At 53.1% G+C, this 10,591-nt stretch overlaps 1 protein-coding gene across 1 annotated transcript; it reads left to right on the forward strand.

Annotated features, from left to right (window-relative positions):
- The first annotated feature begins 723 nt into the window (after nt 1–723).
- Nucleotides 724–7,089, forward strand: TCF23 (transcription factor 23). The gene is made up of 3 exons (XM_025927388.2): nt 724–1,252; nt 1,840–2,082; nt 3,872–7,089. The coding sequence occupies exons 1-3, from the start codon at nt 1,043–1,045 to the stop codon at nt 4,049–4,051; spliced, it is 633 nt and encodes a 210-aa protein (XP_025783173.2). The 5' UTR covers nt 724–1,042; the 3' UTR covers nt 4,052–7,089.
- Nucleotides 7,090–10,591: the final 3,502 nt, after the last annotated feature.

Genomic DNA, 10,591 nt, shown 5'->3' on the forward strand with positions numbered 1-10,591 from the left:
ACCCACAAAGACCTCTCGTTAGGATGGGAAGACATGTGCGTAACCCACCCAAGGCAGAACACCACAGGGCGTGGGGCCACCTTCCAAGTCCACCTGGCTGCCTGGGCTCTCATCCCAACCCCGTCACTTACTAGATGTTTGACGCTGGGTGAGTTGCGTCACCTCCTGATACCGGTTTTCCCATCTGTAAAATGGGGATGTAAGAGTCTCTTTTTCTTAGAAGTTTGTCCTGAGAAATAAATAAGAGAATACGTATAAAGTACTTAGCACAGTGCCTGACCCAGAGTGACCTAAACGCACCGAGCTTTGAGGAAACTAGCCAGGGTGTGGTCGGTCACGCATCAGTTAGAATACCCATGAAACAGGGAGACATGGGCTCTCTGCTCTGTGGGGTTTGAAGAAATCTTCACGAACGAAGGGCATAACCCAACAGGCGAAGGCAGCTTTTCCCTGGCAGAGCTGGAGGAAGATATTCCAGGGGATGGAAAAGCACTAGGTTGGAAATAGGAGGCCTGCTTGGGGGGATGGGGATTAGTGCCCCGGGGCTGGAAGGTCAGGTCATTGGCAAGGGGAGGAAAGGTCCTTTTAGGGATGTGTGCAGGCACCCTTCTGGCAGAGGAGGAGGTTCGGGGCCCTTCCATTGGCTTGAGCCTCAAAGCTGGAGTCGGGCGACCATCGCAAGACTACTGCGGGGTCAGGCAAGTCTCCGCGAAGGGAGCTCCCTTCCCACCATCCTCCGGCCTTCTGGAGCGGGGGGGCCTCCTCCCAAGACTTGGCCACTCCCAACATCCAGTACCCCCACCCCAGAGCCGGGTGGGAGGCAGGCAGGCAGGCAGGCAGGAGGCTTCTCGCGGGGGCTGTGCCGGGTGGGCGGTTTTCCCAGAGCAAGGAGTGAAGCGCGACTGACTTGGCGCCAGCTCCCTCAGACACAGACATGGTCGGCTGGGTGACCAGCCTGCCCAGTTAGCCCGAGCCCGGGGGGCTCCCTCAGGCACTGTGCTCCCGTCCTAGGGGCCGCAGCACCACCCTCCAGGGGTGTGGCATGTCACGGAGGGAGGTCAGAAGGCCACCAGCCATGCCAGGAGTGGGGCAGACCCCGGCAAAGGCCAAGCTGCGGCTGGCGGCAGGCACTGGCAGGAAGAGGAGCCGCCCGTGCGAGACAAGGCAGGACCTGTGGGAAGAGACAAACTGGAGGGACCAGATGTGGAGCAGAGCTGCCCCCAGCTTAAGAGGGGCCAGGGGTCCCGGCAGGGTAAGGAATCACTGGCCCTGTGGAGGGAGCGGGGAGGCAGGAGGGGAGGGGCTGAGGCGTCACCTCTGCTGGCAAAGCCTCGCTCGGTATGACCGTCCCTTCCCAAGAGGGGGACACTGGCACCCGGGACTCCACGGCTCCACACTTGGGTGGTTGGGATAACCGAGCTGGTCTTACCCAGAGCGCAGCTCAGAGAGCTCCTTTTTCCTTCTCTGCTGTAGCTGCCTCTTCATGTCAGGACCTGGCTGGGCAAGGATCAGCCCTGAAGAGCAGGGGTGGCTCTGTGCTCCCTGCGGGCCCAGGGCACCCCGACAGCAGGATTCAGACTGGGCCGTGGGTGCAGCAAGGGCTAGAGCGTTAGGAAGAGTAAAGGACTCTCAGCTTCTGAGCTGCCATCTGACCCCAAGTGAGACCCTCTCTCCATTTCCTCAGCCATAAAGCAGGGCAGGACTGAGAGTGCACAGAGACAGCGTGAGGCCCTCGGGTCTCTGCTGTCCGGCGCATGGTTGCTCACTCTAGAACGTTCTTAGAAACCAGGGGCAGATGGGGATCCAGTCAGACCCACTGACCTGGGGTCCTCTCTGCAGAGCGAGGCCAGTCCCGAGAACGCTGCTCGGGAGCGGAGCCGCGTGAGGACGCTGCGCCAGGCCTTCCTGGCCCTGCAGGCCGCTCTGCCCGCCGTGCCCCCTGACACCAAGCTCTCCAAGCTGGATGTGCTGGTGCTGGCCGCCAGCTACATAGCCCACCTCACCCGCACACTTGGTCGGGAGTTGCCTGGCCCCGCCTGGCCACCCTTCCTGCGTGGACTCCGCTACCTGCACCCTCTGAAGGTAGGCCACGAGCTCAGGGCCTCAGGGGGTGGGGTTTGGGATGGACTGGGCTTAGGCCCCCGGCCCTGAGCAGAGCTGACACTGGGACCAGCTGCTTCCTGCTCTCTCGGAGGGAGAGGAGCCAAGGCTGGCTCTTGGGACTGCGCTGACCTTGGGTGTAGTGGGGGTGGTGATTGGAACTGACTTCACGAAAATGCGGTTCCTCCAAGAGGAGGGAGATTCACAGAGTCCCAGGACTCTGGGGTGCCTAGCGGCAGGGGAGAAAAAGGAGCGGTTTCCGGGGCTGGGGCCTGGGAAAGGAAACCGCACCAGGAACGCCCTAGATTCCAGGGCACACCACCCCTTCGTACAACGCCTTGGTGTCCCCTGGACTTCTGCCGTAGGAGGGATCCCCCTCTGGGAGAACAAGGTCTGAGAAAGCCTCATTCTAGAAGCAATCAAGCTGGGGTCGGGGAGGAGTTTGGGGGGTGCCTCCTGCATGCACCACCTCCCCAGACCAGGACCTACCTTTTCGGAGCCTCGGTTTTATCAGATGTGAAAGGGAAGAGGACGTGAGCCTTATTTCTCCTTCCGGGGCATGAAACGAGATCATGAATGAAAAGTATAATTAACAATATTCACCATCGCAATAACGGCAATAACATCACTTGGGTGCTAAAGTGATGTCAGGAGCTGGGCTTAGCGCTTCGGCCATCTCTACCTTTTAGTGCGCAGGAGAACCAAATGAGGATCACTTTCTAAGTGAGGAAATCGAATCTCAGGGAGAGTAAGTGGCTAAATGCAGTTTGAACCCAAAGGCGTCTGACCTCAGAGCCCATGCTTACAGCCACCAGGCAGGCCAAGGGGACGGCACTGTAAGTCGCTGTTTGCAGAGTGTAACTGTTATAGAGGAAGGGCCATGCTTGCCCTCTCAGGATAGATACAGCCCTGTGATGGGGTCCACCTTGTTTTTATAGAGGATACTTTCACTATCTCTCTCCCTGAAACACAGTTCTGAAACGTCTTGAAAACTTGAGATTGTTTTCTTCCATGCAAATATAGCTTAAATGCAAGAATTCGAGACTACGTGGGGGCAACTCTGAAATACTGACAGGGGCAGAGTCACTTCCTTAGCTGTAAAACGATGAGCAAAGTAAGGCCCTTGCACGTAGGAGGTAATGGATACATGTGTTGAAGAAAGAACAGATGAGAGCTGGTTTAGGTCAAGAACTTGGGCAGTTTGGTGGGATAGGATAGTTTGCTGGGGGCAGTGCCCCTTCGACTCCCCCGGTAAAGGGGCTGCCAAGAGGAGGGGAGACCTCAGGGCAGAGTAACCTGGTGTTTTGGGGGCTGTCCACACTCCTGCTGGAAGAATGGGTGATCTTGGGAGGTCTTAGACGGACAGAGCAGCACTGATAAGTGTGGCCAGAGGCACTTGGGCGGGGGGCTGGGCAAAAGAAGAGGTCGGGACCGGTCAGTACCAGGAGGAACCTCTCCTTGCCCTAGTTCTCTGCCCTCCCCACTGCCTAGCCCCTGGCCATTGCCAACACTGCCATCCACCTCCCTCCCCACTATCGGGGGGCTCTGTTCAGGGCCCTTGCTCTCCTCGAACAGCTCCTTATGGCCACCAGGCTGAGGTGGTCAGGAGAACGCATGGGGCCATAAGTGGCGGTGAGTCCGAGACCACTATCAGAGCAGTGATGAGGGAGGGCTCGGGGAGGGGGCTAAGGAAGGCCATGTTTGGGGTGCCAAGGACTACAAGGGGCTGTAAGAGTGAGTGTTACTCACTTACCATCCCCATGTCTTGCAGAAGTGGCCCATGCGATCTCGTCTCTATGCTGGAGGCCTGGGGAGCTCTGGCCTCGACTCCACCACAGTCACCACCTCAAGCCAAAGAACAAAGGAGGCAGAGGCTGGGCCCCAAGTCTCTGAAGAGGCACACGCTCTCTTTCCCACGAAGCCACTCTCACCAGCTCTCGGGGACAAATGAGTATCACACTTGCCCTTTTCTCCTAGACTACAAGTCGAGCTTAGGGACCTGGATTCTCTACCAGCCCTGCCTGTCTTCATTCTGACTCTCAGCCCTCGGATCAGACGGACTCAGGTTCAGCTCGCGGGCTCCAGCATGCAGACCAGGCGAAGCTGCGGGCCCTTCAATGGGAGGGGACTCAGAAGCACCGGCGGGGGTAGGGGGGGCGCAAGTGCTCATCTGGGCACCCAATGGGGGGGGGTGACTTCTCAGTGGCTCCTGCTGTGGCAGCTGCAAGGGAAGTGGGAGAGGAAGAGGTTTGGCTGGGTTGGAAGTTGAGTTAGGGCACCCTCCCCCCCCCCCGCCCCGCTTTTCTCCCCTAAGCTTCCCACAGACACTCGGAGAATGCAAGGACAATGACAAGGCTGTGCAGGTGCAGAGGTAAAGGCCTAGGACAGCAGCAGCTGCGGGTGCTGGTGGGAAAGTCTAGGGCCAGACATGTGCGTGTGAATAGAACTGGGCCGGGTCACGTGGCCAGATCCTGGCGACACGGGGACCTGTCGTTATTGCTCCACAAACCCTTACCTGATGGCGAAGAAGCAGCAGGGAATTTAGGAGTCTTGTCCGCATGATGGTCTCTCCAGCAGCCCAGCATCACTACATTCCCTCCCTCTCTGGGCCCCGAGACCTTCCACTCTTTTCTTGGTATGACTTATACTTACAGGTTAAGCCAGAAAAACCTACATTGCTTGCATTCCAGTTTCCACAGAAACTTTTAGATGGTCCCAGCTGCCTAGTTTGAGACGATCTTATCCCAGAGGCAGGTCTATCTACCGGAAATGAACCAGACAGCACCTTGCATCTAAAGGATATTGATGGGCCTGATTACATCCTTGAAGGACCTTAGAGAGAGAACAGATATCTTTTCCAGAGGATGATAATTACAGCCTTCTCTTTCCATTATGTTAGAAACCCAACTTCCAGGACAAACAAGATAGGCCTGGGTTCAGTGGGTTCTTTGTATGATTTTTGGCCTGAGGTCTCACTGGCTCTGGAGTTATTTCTACCATCTGGCTACAGACAACTGCCCCAGAGGCAGCTGTGCCTTACAGGCACTGCCCTCCTAGGCACTCCCCTCCTAGGCACTCCTTAAGTCTTGCCACGGGGTGCCAGAAATCTGTTAGAGTTTTAGTGGAATTTCTCTCTGGCTCTGAAGAAATAACTTAAGGACTAATCACAGAAGTCTACACATACTGAAAGTAACTTTCCTTTCCAGATCAAGTATAGCTTCAAACCCAAAGGCACCTGAAGTCCAGACAGAGAAGTAACCAGCTTTTTAAAAAAATTTTTTTTAACATTTATTCATTTTTAGAGACACGGAGCACGAGCAAGTGAGGGGCAGAGAGAGGGGAGACAGAGAATCCGAAGCAGGCTCCAGGCTCTGAGCTGTCAGCACAGAGCCCCACACGAGGCTCAAACTCACAAGCCAGGAGATCATGACCTGAGCCGAAGTCAGAAGCCCAACCCACTGAGCCACCCTGGCGCCCCCAGAACCAGCTTTTTGTTAAACATCAGTGCCTCAGAGCGGGAGGGGATGGGCCAGGCCGACCCCGAATGGGGTAGACTTAGAGCCACGTTGCCACTGTGAGACTAAATGAGGTTCTGGGCAGGCCGGGAGTGGCCAGAGGCCTGGGCTCTGAAATGACGAACCACGGCTCCTCCACAGGGCTGGCCAGGGCCTCAGGGGAAAGGGGCTGAGGGGTGACTCAGCAAGTCGAGGTGGAGGCTGAAAAAGACACACAACACGCCAGCCACAGGCTGCATGGGATGTGGGAGAGCGGCTGATCTGTGGCTGGGAGCCACGGGGAGAAGGTCTCAGCCAAGGCCGAACTCGTAAATCTACCAGGTCCCCACCGCGGGGCCTGGAGAGCTTGTGCAGAAGTGCTTCTGAGCAGCTGGGTGAGGCCAGGCAGGGGCAGGGACCAGGTGCGGGTGGGCGTGAGCGCAGTGTTCTCCACGAGACCATAAAAGTCCAGCTTGAATATTCTATTTTTAAAGCCAAATAGCAATGTCTTCCTGGTTGAGTCTGAAGGTGGTCGGAAGAGGAGCAGATGAATTTCTTCCCAAGCTGGTGGCACAGTCTTTTTCTGGGGACGAAACTGGGAAAGCTGGTTTTAGGTGTATGGAGGCTGCCCCAGCCCACCCCGCTCAGACTCGAGCCTTTGCCCAGCAGTATCAGACCCCCTCCTGCGCCTGACCCCGTAGAGACAAGGACAGCAAAGGAAGATGAAGCTGGCGGAGGGTGGCTGAGGAAGGACAAGCGCCATCCCATCGATACAAGTGGCTTAGGCTGCCTCAGGCTCTATCCGGGCAAAGCTGTTTTCCTTCGTGCCCAGGCCAGTCTGGGGTCCAGAGGCCGTGGCCTCCAGCCAGAGAGCACCCAGCACAGGCCACGTTGCCAAAGGGCTCTGAGAAGGCAGGCAGAGCCAAGGGAAGGACCGGAGCATGAACGGGAAGAACCAGACGAAATGTCAGGTCAGAGACTTGGATCCACAAACGAACCAGAACCAGGAGTTCTTTGCCTCTGCCGCAGAGGAAGAAAACACCTGCTCACTGGGAGACTTTTTATTCCCACCGGGTCTAGGGGCATGCGGTAGGCAAGAGTAGAAAGGGGCAGGTGAGACTCGGGTCCAGAGACAGCTTGGTCCCCTGCGAACAGGGGTTATGTGGGAAAGAGGCTCCAAAAGGAAACAGAAGCACAGAGGACAACACGTCACTAAGGTGGCCTAGTTCAGGAGTCAGAGGGATGCCTGGCCCACTTGGTTAGCTTTTCCTGCCTGCCCAGGTGCCCAGGACACGAGGTGGGAGGGGAGGAGGCAGTGATGCTAGGACGGCTTCCCCAGAGTTGGATGTGCGTTATGTTTCCTGATGAGCGGCAGAGCCGCAGGGCAGAGGCTCGGGCCATGAGAGAGGGAATGGCTAAGGAGAGGGTAGAGACCGTCGATTTACCACTTGGGAACTAGGTAATTAAATTGCAAGATCTAGTCTTCTCTGAGAAATTTCTTTTCTCTTCCTTTGGAAGGCTCCTGGCTAAGTCACATGCCACCGTTCTCCCTCTTTTGTGGCACAAGCCCTAAACTCAGGGCACCTGCAAGCTTGGTATTGTAGATCAGGAGCTGGCTCACTGGCCACAGCGTATCAAATCCAGCCCACCCCCTCCCTCCACCCACCATGTTCCTGTAAATAAGTTTTTGTGGGAATACAGTCACATCCATTTGTTACACATACTATGGCTGTTTCCTGATACAGCACAATTGAATAGATGCCATAGGTTAAGCCTAAAATATTTATAATCTGGTTTTTGAAGAAAAAGTTTACTGACCCTCGCTCTAGATCATAGGTACTAAAAGTGTGGTCTGGGAACTCTGGGGGTCCCTGAGGCCCTTTCAATGGTCTAAGTGGCCCAAACCATTTTCTTTTCTTTAATGTTCATTTATTTATTTTGAGAGAGAGAAAGCATGATGGCCTGTGCACAAATTGGAGAGGGGAGGGACACAGAGAGAGGGAGAGAGACAGAGAGAGAATCCCAGCAGTCTCCACACTGCCAGCATGGTGCCCAACATGGGACTCGATCCCACAAACCTTGACATCATGACCTCAGCCAAAACCAAGAGTTGGACGCTCAACCGACTGAGCCATCCAGGCACCCCTAAAATCATTTTCATAATACCAGGCACTATTTGCCTTTCCTTACTTTTCTCTCACGAGCATAGCAGAACGTTCCAGAAGCCATACAACATGATATTGCAACAGATGGAATGTAGAAGCAGATAGGAGAACCCAGCTGTCTATTGCAACAGACATTAAAGGTATTTGCAAAAATGTAAAACAATGCCACTCCTCTCACTAAATATTTTCCAATATGGAAAATAATTATTTTTCATGAAAACATTATATATATTCACATACAGTGGATTAATTAATGTAACTTTTAAGTAACAGCAAGATGTCAGCTGTTGAGCAAAACAGAGGATAAGGGACCACCCGAACTGCCTAGGGCAGGAGCTGCAGGATTAGGTGCAACCTACAGAAGGTACCGGAAGAAGGTGACCACCAGCCACCAGTAAGGTATTAGCAGGGACAGAAGTGGGAACTAAGGACCAGTGCAATGAATAAACTGAGAAGTTATGAAGGGGCAAAGACAATTGAGGTTTTTTTTTATCTGAAAAGAAACAAAAATATGATCCAGAAATCAGAAGAAGAACAATCCTCCACAGCAAGGAGGCTAGAAGGAGAAAAACAAATTCAGTAAATCAGACCTAAATCACATCAGTTACATCAGGCTACAGTGGGCTGGAACCTCTGGGTTGCGGCCAAGTTGGATGAAAATAGATTCTATGTTTCACATCTCAGAAACCACAGCTAACTGCAGGCTGGGTGGCAGAGCCCCTGGAGCTCCTGGTACAAATACAGGCACACTCTCTATAAATGTGCTTGGGGAGGGAGCCAGCCATAACTGATGCACCCATGTCGAGTGAAGAGAAAACTATGAAGGTCCCATAGGCTCTGAGAAGTACAGCAGCATAAATCAGAAGTTGAAGCAAAGCTCAGTTATAACCGCTGAAGTGTGGGCATGTGCCAAGCCTGCTGGGAAGGGCCACACACATCTCATCGCAAGAAGCCATTGGCCCTGATGCTGGGAGGGCTGCCAGATGTGTGATGTGCCAGTCAGCAAAATTCCTCCTCCTCCACGGGCAAGGCTGGTTGAACGTGCCGCTCTAACACAGTTCTAGTACTCCACCATCTGGCCAAGGAAGTGAGTCTCCCCTTGACCAGTCTCACCTATCTTGGCAACAATGTGCCACCACCATTAGTTCCCTGGACATAAAGGCAGAGCAGGGCACACCCTTTTTGCTTTGGGGAGCTGCGTCACAAGAATAACGCCACTGACCCGAATGGGCAGGCCCCTCATACGTTAACTATAAAATGAATATCGACTTGTGCCTTTAAAAGGGAGAACTCAGGTGGGGGATACAATGGTGTTACTAAAAAATTATGAAATCCTAGGCTGTATTTGAAATCCCAGACGGGGTACATACGGGACCCAGGGTCAGCAAATTTTCACGGAGTTCCTGTTATGTGCTAGCCAGGGGCGTGTGGGGCGGGGAGAGGAGTTGAGGGAGGAGTACGACTGGAGAGCCCTTTTTGAAAGGCAGTGTCACGTTGTAGAAGAGATCTTGATATTGCAAATCATTCCAAGAAACCAGCTGTTAGAAACACCACCAGTGAAGCGGTGGGTGTGTTACTAACGCTGTGCTTATTTAAGAACTAGAATGGGTAGGGGCCCCTGGGTGGCTCAGTTAAGCATCCAACTTCAGCTCAGGTCATGACCTCACGGCTGGTGAGTTCGAGTCCCACCAGCATTGAGTTCTGTGCTGACAGCTCAGAGCCTGGAGCCTGCTTCAGATTCTGTCTCCGTCTCTCTCTGCCCCTCCCCTGCTCATGCGCGCGCACACACACTCTCTCTCATTTATAAATAAACATTAAAAAAAAAAAAAACTAGAAGCGAAAGGGACTGGTCTCATGAATATTAAAAGAAGCCAGAGCCTTCCACAGCTTCCCAGAAACAGTAAAAATCCAAAGTCAATCATCATATGTCCATCCTCCTCAAGCCCTTTTAAGAAGAAAAGTGTTATTTTCAGCTAAAGATGACACAGAAATTGGTGGTGCTTCCTGTCCCACACCCTTTACTGGAGGACATTTTTTCCTTACGGTATTACAAGGATGATCTTTGTCATGATTAAGTCAGAAGTGGAACTATCAAAAAGCCGCCCCCAAATTGACAAAACATCTATGTTGAAATATCCCCTCTGACTTTACCAGAATCTTTTCCACTTAAGTTTATATCCTAAGCCAGGGAAATCACCTATTTTGAAACAACTCCTACCTCTTCCCAAATTGCAAAATTATGGAAGAAAGTGACTCTGATGTTTTTTTCTTTAAGGTGTTCTTTTTTTGTTTTGTTTTTTGGGTTTTTTTTGAGAGAGAGAGACGATGGGGGAGGGGCAGAGAGAGGGGGACAGAGGATCTGAAGCAGGCTCCATGCTGAAAGCGGACAGCCTGATGCGGGGGCTTGCACCCACACACTGTGAGATCATGACCTGAGCCAAAGTCAGACGCTTAACCAACTGAGCCACTCAGGGGCCCCGAAGTGACTCGGATCTTGATAGAAGTGTATCAAAAGGGATCGATCAGTTCTCCCATAGCCTTTATTTTATCCCAACTCTATGTGGTCCTGGATGATCGTCTCATTATCCGGGGCAATAATTCCTCACAGGGCTTTCGTTCAATCTGTTCTCCCTTTACCTGTGCTCCCTTTACGGCAACTATGCAACTCTGTTTCTCCAGAGACACTCTAAACAAACACGAAGAAACAGAGCAGAAAACAGAATACTTGGGTTGATAAAACATACTTGACTGTGAACTAGAAATTACCTGCTTTATATAGGACTCCTGCATGACGGACATGTCTTCTAAGAAAACTCGGTGGACTTCCATTTC

Source organism: Puma concolor, chromosome A3 (genome assembly GCF_028749965.1).
Source record: "Puma concolor isolate L17-30 chromosome A3, mPumCon1.1.hap2, whole genome shotgun sequence".
NCBI lineage: Eukaryota > Metazoa > Chordata > Mammalia > Carnivora > Felidae > Puma > Puma concolor.

What these genes read in the sequence shown, in the direction of transcription:
- TCF23 (XM_025927388.2), top strand. Translation starts at nt 1,043, where the DNA reads ATGTCACGGAGGGAGGTCAGAAGGCCACCAGCCATGCCAGGAGTGGGG. An exon ending in GGGCCAGGGGTCCCGGCAGG is followed by an intron (nt 1,253 to 1,839) that starts GTAAGGAATCAC and finishes TCCTCTCTGCAG; the next exon opens with AGCGAGGCCAGTCCCGAGAA. An exon ending in GCTACCTGCACCCTCTGAAG is followed by an intron (nt 2,083 to 3,871) that starts GTAGGCCACGAG and finishes CATGTCTTGCAG; the next exon opens with AAGTGGCCCATGCGATCTCG.